General features: G+C 36.8%; 1 protein-coding gene across 1 annotated transcript in view; it reads right to left on the bottom strand.

Annotated features, from left to right (window-relative positions):
* Positions 1–2,755: 2,755 nt before the first annotated feature.
* WDR27 (WD repeat domain 27) overlaps positions 2,756–13,477 on the bottom strand; it is an 87,510-nt gene continuing 76,788 nt past the window's right edge. Inside the window, exons 23-24 of the mRNA XM_068396014.1 lie at positions 3,164–3,262; positions 2,756–2,764 (exon numbers count right to left, since the gene is read on the bottom strand). Of these exons, the coding sequence (XP_068252115.1) occupies positions 2,756–2,764; positions 3,164–3,262 (108 nt within the window). The remainder of the gene's footprint in view (positions 2,765–3,163; positions 3,263–13,477) is intronic.

The following is a 13,477-nucleotide window of genomic DNA, read 5'->3' as shown; positions in this document are numbered from 1 at the left end:
GAGGACTTTTTCCATTGTAGTCTAGTTTTGTTTGTTTTTCTTTTCTCTTGAAGCTATCAGTATATCAGTCGGGTGGTCACATTAAACTGTTACATATTTAATTCCTTTAAACTTATAGACAAAAATGGAGAGTGGGACAGATTTGCCATATTTCATCCAATGCAAATTATATTTTTGATTATTTTTTCATGAAATGCCCTACATTGACTTATTGAGCAGGTGTTTAAATAGCTGTGTATTTCAGACAGGTAGCCTTCTCAGGACTTCAGGAAATCATCTTATCCAACCTTCTATTAAAAATAAGATCAATGCTGATCTCAGATCAGGTTGCTCAGGGCTTTTTCTATTAAAGTGTAGTTTGGGGTGGTTTTTTTTTCTCTTTCTTGAATCTACCTTTCATTATATCAGTAGGGTGGTAACAATGCATACTGATCTTAAAGTCATGATTCTGTCATGAAAAAAGTAACTTCCAGCACAGTATATTAGCTCAGTGCTTGGAGTTTCTTTTCTTCTTCTCTGCTTGCTTGCTTTATTTTTTCAAGAAACTACCAATGAGAACAATAATATGCTAGAGTGTACTTGGATGGTTTTGTCATATAATGTTCACCCAGCTTGTACAAAGATGAAACCAACATTCAGCTACACAAAAGCCACCAAAAAACAGCAGATGACAATAGTGTTCCCATTTGCTTTTATTCCGCTTTGAAAACATTTCAAAGAGAGGTGATTTATTGTTCCCATATTTGGAAGATAAGACTCCCACCCTATTTTAACTTAGATGATTGACTCAAATGTGTTATAATTAATAGTTATGGTTATTATAGTTAAACACTGTAATATCTCTTAATGTATATTCCCTAAAATAGATTGAAATTCAATTAATATTTTTGGTAAGATAAACACTTTTCCCTACATAAGTTTTGAACAATGATTGAAAACCAAGAAGTGACAATGAGAAGCTAAAACTGAGAAATCATCTTGAAATAAACCTAAGATAAATGCAGAGCTTCTATCTGATTCCCCTTCTCCAGCTTTCATAGCAAGCATTTCATAAATCATTCCAGAGTATCATGTGATGAAAAAGCAACAATGCCCACCATCTGTAAAAAAATCATTATTATACCCATCCAGGGTTTTTCCCTCTTTTCTGGAAGAACATTTATGCAAGTGAGAGTTATAATAATGGTTGGAATAAACTACCTCATGGACAGGTGCTGGGCAGCAACCGCTGGAGTGCTGCCAGTACACCTCACTCTTGGCTGGATTTTTCCACAGCAGAAAGCTTAGCCATAATGTTTGAATTTCACTCATCAGCCACTTCCCTTTTTTCACCCCTTACCTCTTCTTCTGCCAGGGTTTCCCTTTGAATGTAATGGGGTTTTGTGCAGAGGTTATTCAGAACCCAGTATAATTCTTAACTGTATTCATTCAAACTTTGGATGAAACAAGAATAATGTTAGTTTTAAATCCCTAACTAGTGGAGTGGTAGGTATAAAAATCTTCCAGTGTTGGAAACTCTGGCTTCCTAATACAAAGCCTTTCTTTCAAGGCATGGGATTATTCTTTTCCGATTCATTTGTTGTTTTCTTCTTCTCCATTCTACAAGCTTACCATTGCATTTCTTAGCTTCTTCTCCTAGTGCCTTCTCCTAATGACTTTGAATGTGACTTCATGTAAATCCTATATTGGAAATGTCAGGTGATTTTTTTTTTTTGCTTCTGCAACTCCCTCGAAATTACTTATTTAGAAAACATTTCAGACTGCTTATTATACAGAATGACTTAGTTACCAGAATTTACATTTCAGCAGTAATCCTTCAAAAGAGCAGTTTCTGCACATTCCTTGCTTTTAAGTAAAGTGTTCTTGTTAATATCTGCTTCAAAATCTTCCCCCAGAACCACACCTATGGGGACATTTATAAGTTGGTTCAAATCCACAGCTCTTGCTTCTCAGGAAAGAGCTCTTCAAGAAAAGGGTTTCTTGTCCTTGAGCTTCAGATTTGGCTCTTAACCATAATCCTAAATTGACTATGTGATGTTTCATAAAGTTAAGTATTAAAGGCTTTGTGCCCTAAGGCACACTTGCAGAGTTAGACCAGTCTGGGTTGGATCCACAGCCAACGTTTACTTTACACCATTTATGGATTTTGCTGTCCTGATCAACAACTGATTTGCCTGAAGTTAGTTACTTCAAAGTCTTGATTCATAGTATCATTGCAACTGAGCCTCTAGACTTTACCAGTTAAACTCTAATAAGACATTTTCCACCAAAATTCATTCCAACAGCTGGACCACAGATCAGGATGCTGCAAGACTACAGTCAGCTCTATTCTTCAGTATATAACATCTTTTTGCAGAACTGTGTTCAGTGCTAAACCTGAAATTCGTCTTAATCAGGGTGCAAAATTTAATAAACTATACTATTTGGTTGAATATACTATTGCTGAATCCAAAGAGCAGAAATACATAATGTTCACCACAAGATATGGTGAACAAACACCACGAGCGATTAACAATTTCTCAGTTCAAACAATATATACACAAGGAATAAAACCTCCAGAAATTCTAAAATCACAGAAATGCTAGCATCTTTATTTACAAATGGAAGGAGATATGTAAATATGACAATACACACAGATGTAAAGAAATTATACTTACTCCATAAATATTTTTAATAGTAGCAAGTACAGTCAGTGTCGAGGAGGTAATGAAGTAAAGAGGAGGTACTGTGTACTCTTTTATACATATAGTGACTACTATTGTCTCTTTAAAGTAAAGAGAAAGGTGAAAGTAGAAAGCTTCAATGCAGTTTCAATACATGAAAACAAAGAAGGTAAGTCTGTAGGATTGAAAACAGCATAGAAAGAACTCACATGATACACTAGTTGTAGGGAAGCTCTGGTTTCAAGAAAAAACTTAGAAAACAGACTCCTGTATATATTGCTGCACTATAATTAAACAATTACATTGAAATATAATGCTGTTAACACAGCATAGCATTAATAAAATTAATTAACACAATAACCACACTATAGCTGAAAGTAGATGAACAGCCTTCCAGCTGCACAGCACATTGGCAGGTTAATAAAAAAGTAGTAAAGAGCAAGCTTACAGTGAAGATTTTACATAGTTAAATTACAAGGAGGAAAAAAGCAATGACTTACCTGGGGAGATGACGGACTAAAAGTCACATTGATGACAGATTCTGTGTGTCCCCCCAGTTTATGTGAAAAAGTACTGGAACGCATCTCATATATGTAAGCCTAAAAAACAATGAGATTACTTTTTCACTTTAAAGAAACTTATCATATTCTAGAAGCACCAAGTTATAGTACAGGAGGACTAAAGATTCAGTCTACAGAGAAGTTAGAAAATTTTCGTAATAGCTGAAAAGACGTAAGTCATTAACATCTTAGAACTGATTTCTATAATTCAGGATAATTTAGCAAATGTTTAAGTTAACTCAAATGAAAAAAAAAAGCCCCAAAGATTTAGAAAGAATAGTGCAATCTTTTCCCCTTAAATAACTAAACATTAGCTGTATTTCAAGTAGGCGGGTAAAAAATGACCTGTTAAAAATATATTTTTAAGGGTATTCTTCAGAATTTAAACCCTTTCTTTTAAGTAGAAATATGTAAACGCTAAAACCTTGGATTCTAAATTAGAAAACTCTTATGTTTGTCGCTACATTAAATAATTTTTTCAGTTTCTACATAGATCTTTTCTACATAGGTCTGCAGTTTTTAATTGAACAGCATAGAATTCAATAACAAATCAATAATATTATGAGTGATGTAGGTATCATCAATGGGAAAAAGTATACTGCCTGTCTTTGCTTCTTAAAGGAAAAAATGGAAAAGTGCTTTCCAACGAGTAAATTAAATTTAGTACCAAAATAATTATATTCTTGTTGTTACAGCCTCAAATAGTGAAAAAGTGCCAATGCAAAACTGCATTAAGAAATCAATCCAAAATTCAGTGAAAGTCATAAACATACTGATACTATGACAACGGTTGGACTGTGATATTGAATTAGCATTATCTTACATAAATAAAACAGAAAATGTATTAAAATAAATCCTGTAGGATAGGTCCTCCACATAAGAAACACTCATGAGAGTCACGTGCAGGCACATAAGATTGTTTTAGACTATGTCTTACCTAGTAAAAATAACAATTATTTTCAGGATACAGTCAGAATGTATGCATACATGAGGCATACTAAAAAAGACACATATCATGTAGAAAATATGCAGATTTATTTGGTACATTATAAATAAAAGGTGTATCTCAAAAGTATGAATAAATTGTAAAGCATGCAAAAAAAATTCAAAGATGATAATCCAAACTTTATAGTTTCAATAAAAAACTAAAATGTTCCATTGTCTTTATTAAATCTCTGGATTTAAGGCTATGAACATGGAATGGAGCACAGCCTAAGATAAACTAAACAAAACTGTGCATAGACACTATTACTACAACGTATTACTCTGTGATTTGTGTTAAATTTTCTGTTGATAGTACCCTAAGAGAAGTTTAATCATTCAGATCCAAGGCAGCTGAGCTTTCCCTAGGAGAGAGCAAACTGCTACAAGATATATGTCCCAAAAACTTGTGGACTCAACTGACAGTCTTCCCAATTTATGAAAAGATTCATGGACCAATGCAGGTCCTGAAAAACACTTGATGCCTCCCTCAAAAAAAAAATCTTATCAGCCAACTCCAGATTCTCTAGTCCAAACCAGCACTGAGGAGACACTGGATAGTCCTCAGTGTCAAATATTCCTTTCATGACCATATCGACTGAGAGGCAAACCAAGAGGCCAACTGTAAATCTACTTAATTGCATCCAGTTTATATACTTTACATATTCTGGATTCAGTCCAGGATGTGGAATTAAAACCATCTACTAGCATAAATGAAGTACTTAAAAACAGACAGAAAAGCAGGTATCCATTTTTAACCTCTGGATCTTTCATAGCATTTCACACAGATACTGCCATACTAACTGGGAAAGTAGCACAGTCCCCAGTAATATGTTAAAATCATTGCGTCCTTCCTAAAAGGATATAGCAAATGGTTGTTAATTGGAAATTCTGCCTTAAAAAGTAAGACCCTCCTCCCTACTTTTTGAACAACTCAGGAAACTGGTCATAATAACTAGTATTTGATTGCCAGTAATATAAAAGCAGCATTTTTGTTTTAAAACATATGGCCATACCACAGGTACTGTGACTTACACCGCTTGGGACATGATCAGTTCACAAGGGAATAGATAGGTAAGGGGAACTCAAAAAAGATGAAAGTGATATAATGACACAAAATAAAGCATACCGATGTGTCTGTAGACATGAAATTATTTTCTCTGATGGAAAGTACAAAACCATATATTGGTAAATTCAGTCTGTACACAGGACTACTCAAGTTCCTGCCATTTCCATACAGAAATGTCACAGTTGCTGTTTGTAAATACCTCCAGTTAGTCATAAGATTCTTCTTTATTGACATAAAAATATTAAGAGGTAGTGTCAGTTATTTACTTCACATCCTAAACAGATTACAATATTGCCAAGTAATTAGGCTTAAATAGAGAAGGTTTCAGAGTTCTAACATAATAGTACCCTTGAAAATTTCCCTTATTTTATAGGGCTACATCCATCCATTCTCTTCCTTCCATACTGGCTCTCCATTCTTCATTTTGATGATACTACATCGTGACTCAACTGGTATCGAAATTATCAGATGCTGACACCTGTGTGTTATCTCAGTACCTGTAACATTGTGCTCTCTTCTTCATAGCCAACCTTTGTCACACTGTATATCATCTGGCCCTACTATCCAGATTTCCTAGAGGACATCCTTCCGAGAACATCGAGTGCTAGCAAGGATGAGGTGTAAAGACTGCAGTCAGGTTGTACTTCACCACCACAGTTCCAGAGCAAACTACAGTGGTCATGCTCACCGAAAATCTGTAATGGAAATCTGCAAGCCTCAAGAAAATGAGACATGACATGCTATAGAAGTCCATATTCCAGGGACACTCCAGAAAGGAAAGGAGTACACTGAATGAGAGGAGAGCAAGAAGCATTATAAGCTGTACTGAAGTCTCCAGAACAGGATGCTCCTCTGCATCTAACTGACTGAAGAGAGTATTCGTGAAAACAGGGAGAAATAATTCTTACCAAATAGCCCCCCAAAATCCTGTGGACCTCTTGTCAAAATGGTTCAATAGCACCACAGTACTCAGTAATGCCACAACACTTTTTTAGGTGTTTGTACCATGAATGATTCAAATTCTATTCCTCATAGCTACTGTACACATGTCCATCCCCTTTGGAACTGTGGGAATGACCAAAACAGGACAAATACATAACATTTCTTAACACACTACACAACTTTGTTAGATATAAGAACTTGAACAGAACAGAACTGAATGAGGAAAACACTGGAGGGAATAAAATAAACTTCGAAATTCAAGTGTTTGGTACGTAGCATAAGTCCTCTGCATTCCACACACTTGACAGATGGGAAGCTAGTAAAATAACTCTTATTGCAAGCAATTATTTCCTTTCACAAGCTAATTACTCTGCAATTGCAAGTTCTTAGAATGCCTGTATCAGTTCTGCATATACTAAGACCAGTCTTTGGCAGAGAGGTATAGGCAGCAGACAAGACTATGCTTTCTATCATTCACCATCTTTTCTCTTTCTGATCCTAAATTGCCTTACTGTCATTTTTCTTTCCTTCTTCAAGCCTGCTCTCCTCCCTCCCTTTCATGTAAGTAGGTACAAAGAAGAGGCAAAGTCAAGGACAACAGGAGTCCAGAGCACAAAATGCTCTGAATCACAGATCTACAATGCCTTCCAATAATTTCTCAGGTAAGAAGAAACATGGCTCCATGTTTTAACCAAAAGAATATATCATAGACAGAGATGGTTAGTGAAGCTGAAAATTTTCCACCATAATCTAGTGGCTTACAGAACTTTGCCAACCATATCCAAGAAAAAATAATTTTCCATTCCAGGTTCTTCAGTTTAATTTGTGGAGGAGCACATTCATTTTTGACTTAACCTCTATGTCCCAATTCCTCTCTGTAAAATAGGTTTGATAATGTTTCACTGTTTTTTTGAAGACAAATCCAATGTTTGTGAAACCCGGGTATTCTAGTAATTTATGCTCTTCCACACAGTTCCTAAATCAACCATTTGGCTCATACCTTTCTTTCAAAAACTGCTATGAAGCAGTTGTGCAGCTTCAGTAGAATCTAGGAAGTGCGTATTCGGTTGTCTAAAAAAAGATGTTAGCTAATCACACTCCTGTCCTAGTTCGGCTGGGATAGAGTTAATTTTCCTCCTAGTAGCTGGTACAGTGTTTTGTTTTGGATTTAATATGAGAACAATGTTGATAACACACTGATATTTTAGTTGTTGCTAAGTAGTGCTTACACTAGTCAAGGACTTTTCAGCTTCTCATGCCATGCCAGCAAGAAGCTGGAACGGGGGACAGCTGGGACAGCTGACACAAACTGTCCAAAGGGATATTCCATACCATATGAAATCATGCTCAACATATAAACTGGGGGGGAACTGGTCAGGGGGTGCCACAGCTCAGGCACTAGCTGGGCATCGGTCAGTGGGTGGTGAGCAGTTGCGCTGTGCATCGCTTGTTTTGTATATTCTTTTATAATCATTATTATTATTATTATCTTCCTTTTCCATCCTATTGAACTGTTCTATCTCAACTCATGAGTTTTACCTTCTTTTGTCGATTCTCTCCCCCATCCCACTGCAGGGGAGTGAGTGAACAGCTGTGGGGTTGTTTTAGCTGCCTGTCACATTAAACCACAACAACTTCTCAATCTAAAAGCATTCATACTCTTACCTCCCACCTTTCAAGAAATGTTTCTAAGCCCTGAGCTAGAGGTTAGGCTGGGATCATCACATTGTGTAACAAGATTCACTGAGTCACAGAAAAGTAATGACGAGCAAGTACAGATAGAAGCCCATCCGGAGCTAACCACCAATGCATTCATCAGCACGGGAAAGACCTTTACTGTGATCTTTACTACAGAGACTACTTTCCTATTGAACAGCTGCTAGACAAAACACATTGAACATGGCTAGGAACACAACTTTCTCACTGTACTTCATTCCTACAATTCTATCCTAATAGAACTAGTGTTAAGCTTCTTTCTGATACTGTATTCCTAACCCTATAAATCTTAGATATTTAGGTGTGGTGGTTCAGCTTCAACAGAAAAAGTGGTGGAGTCCCTGACCACATCCCAGAATAGTTTATTATGTTGTGGTAGCTATCATCCTCTCTTCCAATAATTGCGCTTTTAAGGAAAGTAATAGCAAATATTTTAAATCAGAGTAATTTTGACATGTAACATAATAAAATGTGATTAGAAGAGAAACATCACCATAAAAAAGTGTATAAAAACAGATTCTTTTTAAGTAATGCTAGTCACGGATATTTAAGCCAGCCAGTGATAGTCCAAATTCTGAGAATAAATGTTAACTTGATGCAAGATTGAAAATAAACTTTTAGTAAATTTATTTTTAACTTCAATCATAAAAAAAAAACCAACCCAAAGGAAATTGTATTTTAACAGAAATGACATTCAGGTATTTATAAGAGGTAGAATAACTCCAGTATAAACATTCTCCTACTATAGCCTGCCATCATTCTAGTTTTACTACGTTTCTGATGTCATTCAATTTGTTTTTCTATTCTATACTTACTAGGTTTTTTAAGCATATTTTTCTCTACACAAAAAAAAAAAAAGAACAGTGAGTGAATTACAAATTATACCATAACACCAACAACAGAAGAAAAAAAAAAAGTTGAAAACACGAATTCAATGACAGAGGAAGAACAGATTTCCAGCAAACCAAATGTAATAAAAAAGAAAGCAAAACAGTCTAGGACATACTCAGCAATACCCAAAATGCTTATGTGTATATAATCTGTTATAGACAACAGCCAAAGTCAATCCCTTTTTTTTTTCTATTAAGACCAATTTCTTGTAATAAAAATACTGATTCAGTAGATATTGGTATTTCCTTTCAATTTCTGTCCAAGGGTCAGCCAAAAGTAAAAATCATTTACCTGTACCAATAGCTTCCAAACAAGTTTCCTGCACCCATAACCACATGTTTTCTTGTGCTTCCTTTCACTTGAAGTTTGAAGAAAATTTGGAGTAGTCAGTTTTCATTAACCCACAGTATGAGAGTGTATTTAGCACCTTATATGTATATACAAGCTTGTGCTTTCTTCTTTAAATTTGTAGCAAGACACAGGGAAGAAGGGTTAAGGTCTCTCCTTGAGGGGAAGAATTTGTATCCAAATGGAAAACTACTTAATTCTACTGCATTGGTAGAGGGTGTGCTAAATGAATTGACTCTTTATCTGCAGAGTTTCACTATAATTTTTTTCCTCTGTTTTCTTATACTGTGTCTTCAAAGCAAACTTGTCCCCATCTATTTGCGCTGCCCCCTAGTCCAATCCATGGCCATATGCATTTGAGTCAAACTACTTACACTCCTACTCCCTCCTGGGACAGGAAAGAGGGGAAGCAAATCAGAAAGAGAAACACTGAAAGCATAACAGAAAAATTCTCCTTGTTATCGTCACTTGCACAGGGATCAGAAAAGCAACACCAGTTTCAAGAAAAACCCTTTGTAACTGCTGTGGCTTTAAACTGGAGCACATAATTTATAAACAGATCACAGAAAAAAAAAAAAAGACAAAAAAAAGACACTGGTATCTAAGATACTTAATTTGACCTTATGCAAATAGAGATTTTTTTCTGCACAAGTTTTGCATGGATTGGCCAAAGTCATCCCTTTCCTGCGACTATTTTTTCTAATATTTCAAATCAGCTACAGAAGATGGAAGTGTTAAAGCCTCTTGACAGAAAAAAAAATAAATAATCTTACTTACACTTTTATGAAAGACATCTGGATTTCTTAATAAGGCATTAGTCTCCATTTGCCTCCATTAGTGCCATCAAACCTGATACACACTCCCACACTACATGATATAATTGTTTGGCTTGCACTCTGCCATCCCCTGTTTATTCTGGGGCACATCTCCCACTGAACCATGTATTTTTCCTCAATCTCAAGCTGAAAAAGCATCTGAACCACTTATACTAAAATCAAAAATAACAATCAGCCTGAAGCAAACACCCATCATGGAAAGTTTCAGCCAAAAATGTTCTCAATTACAAGCAACTGAAAACAGAATTATAGTGGAAAGTGTTGGACTACCTTAACTATAGGCATCAGTGCCAAATCCACACATAATAAAACAGATTTCACAAGTATCCTAAGCACTGATTAATGCTCTTCAGTCCTGAGATACCTTACACACTTGCCACATGGTAGCATGGAAAGTCTATTCAAGCCCGTTACCAAAACTTTGAGTACAATATGGCTTCTCAGAGTCCCTTCCTCTTCTAATGTCACTTATGGAGGTTGTCTTTCTGGTAGTCACAGAAAATCACCCACTACAGTATGATCCCAGTTTCCATCTGAGCTCCTTTGACATAACTATAAAAAGAGTAATGGTGAAAATTAATAATGCTCTTTATTGTTAAAACAGTTAATATTATCAAGATCAGTTACCTTTTAAGATGCAGGAGATACTTTTTAAATGTATCAGCATGTTGACAGTTATATTTAACACACTTTGAAGGCTGTGCTGCCATTCAGCGAGACCTGGACAGGCTAGAGAGTTGGGTGGAGAGGAACCTAATGAAATTCATCAAGGGCAAGTGTAGATTCCTGCACCTAGAGAGGAATAACTCCATGCACCAGTACAGGTTGGGGGTTGGTCTGCTGGAAAGCAGCTCTGCAGAGAAGGACATAGGAGTTCTGACGGACAGCAAGTTCACCATGAGCCAACAATGTGCCCTTGTGGCCAAGAAGGCCAATGGTATCCTGGGGTGCGTTAGGCAGAGTGTGGCCAGCAGGTCAAGGGAGGTTATCCTGCCCCTCTACACTGCCCTAGTGAGGCCACACCTGGAGTACTGTGTCTAGTTCTGTGCACCCCAGTTCAAGAAAGACAAGGAGAGAGCCCAGTGGAAGGCTACGAAGATGATCAGAGGACTGGAGTACGTCCCATATGAGGAAAGGTGAGCGAGCTGAGTCTTTTTAGCCTGGAGAAGAGAAGATCAAGGGGGGATCTTATCAATGCTTACAAATACCTTAGGGGCGGGTGTTAAGAGGATGAGGCCAGAGTCTTCTCAGTGGTGCCCAGTGACAGGACAAGGGGCAATGGGCACAAACCAAAACATGGAAAGTTCCATCTGAATATGGAGAAAAACTTCTTTACTTTGAGGGCGACACAGCACTGGAACAGGATGCCCAGGGAGGTTGTGAAGTCTTCATCTCTGGAGATATTGAAAACCTGCCTCGATGCGACCCTGTGCAACCTGGTCTACGTGAACCTGCTTCGGCAGGGGGTTGGACTAGATGATCTCCAGAGGTCCCTTTCAACCCCAACCATTCTGTGAATTTTCCTCACTACAAAAGATTATATAAACAGATCTAAACCATATGTCAGATTTGTCTCTGTAAGCCACCTTTCTTAGAAGCTTCCAATTTATATTTTTCCTGATTTTACTTTCTATTTAATTAGCCAATTTCAAAGCCTTACGTATATGATTGCTTTTATTTGTCTACCTGTGGAATTTATGTAGCTCCAAACACTAGTGTATCTAGGTTGCTTTTTCTTCTATAACATACTTAGTTTTGGCAGAGTGCAGAACTATTACTTGAAGATTTTGTTCTAAGAAAATTCACCTCACCTTTCATTATGAAGCAGCATGGTTGAGTCACGCTCATTCTGGAAATTGCTCTTTTCTGAATGCTGCTAAGACTCTTTTCTGTATCAGCTGTACCAATAACTGCATTCCCTGTTTGTGTACTGGTGTTGACTGTTCGACAGAAATACTGCAAGATTCAGATGATGCAGAGGATCTTCATCCAGGTGTTTAGGCATAACATTAGCTTTACAAAGGATTACCCCCATCTCAATAAATTTGCAAGCACAATGCAATGAACTAGTAGGATTATATGTAGCAATGATCCACAAAATTCAACTGCTGTCAGATTTGTAGACTGAGAGGTACACGTATAGAAAACCCAAGCCCTGTGGGTATAAATCTATACATATACACTTTTAGCATGTCACTGCTGCATGCATACCAAAACGAATCTTGGGTATTCATATCTACTTTGACTTTGTGTTTTGCCTACATTTGAATACAGGGTATTTTCTCTAAAATTATTTTTCTTTAGCAAATCAGCTAATTTCTCATACTTCCACTCAACTCTCAGTAGTATTACCAAAGTTAAAGGTTAACACAGTAACATGCTGCAGCCTCAGAAAGTTCAGTTTGACAAGCCTCTAGAAAAAAAGGTGTTCTATAGTAGTTAAATAAGCACTTATCTATAGCCAGCAGAAAATTCTCCACTACTCTCAACTGCCAGTCTGGTTTTATGGTGGTCAGGTCTGAGGTGTATAGGCATAGATAAAGCAATAACCTGAACTGACCAAGAAGCAAACAAGAGCAGCTAATGTGCTCGTGCTCACGTAATTCCACAGTTTGTAAAATAATCTACGAAGGCTAAGGTTTTCAGTCATCTTCAAGGATATACCCAAAGACACAGCAAAGTAACAGCACACTGTAAAGGCATATCTGTATCAACAAGAAAGCAGTATTTGTCTCTTCCCTCCTAGGATAATAGGCCTAAAAGTCAACCACAGTAACAAAGAATCCAAGAAACTGAGGTTCAAGAGTAGCACAAAGTTGTGTTCTTTGGAAAGGGACAGATTTTCTCCAGCAATAGCTGGTGGAGAGGTAGTCGCAGTCTCTGTCCTTCATTCTCTGCCATGGATTTCCTTCTGCCAAGCAATGTCAGTCCTGTTTTTTCCACAGTAAACATTACTAATGCTATTTTGTTCAGATATTTCCTCTTAAAGCCTATCTTAGTTAAACAACATGGACATATAAAATAAAACTTGAGCAACATATAATTGGGACACCAATGACACTGAAAATCAAAATACCCCAGATAGTCCCTACCACTGCTTCATATAATACATTCTGTTCTGCAAGCCCTCTGGTATGAAGTGTAGACCAAGACAATAAACACTAGACAACACCACTACCAGACATTTCTAAAACTAATTTTCCAGTAGAGAAAATATCCTCCTATTTTTCCAAACCCAGTATTAAAGTCAACACTACAGCATACTCTATTGTATCAAAGATAATTTAAACATCAGTGATACCTCCAAGATAAACTCCCAAGAGATAATGAACTAGACATTCTGAACTATTAGCATGTCCTGTCTCTCCATTTACACACATCCATACCAGAATATCTTTCTCAACACCCTGCCTCTTCCCTCACCTGTAGTCTTTCACCTTCCATTCATTAGTACCTAAAAAGTTCTAGTGA

This window comes from Nyctibius grandis, chromosome 1 (genome assembly GCF_013368605.1).
Source record: "Nyctibius grandis isolate bNycGra1 chromosome 1, bNycGra1.pri, whole genome shotgun sequence".
Lineage (NCBI taxonomy): Eukaryota > Metazoa > Chordata > Aves > Nyctibiiformes > Nyctibiidae > Nyctibius > Nyctibius grandis.
The sequence above is the reverse complement of the archived record's forward strand: the minus strand, read 5'-3'. Positions and strand labels throughout refer to the sequence as shown.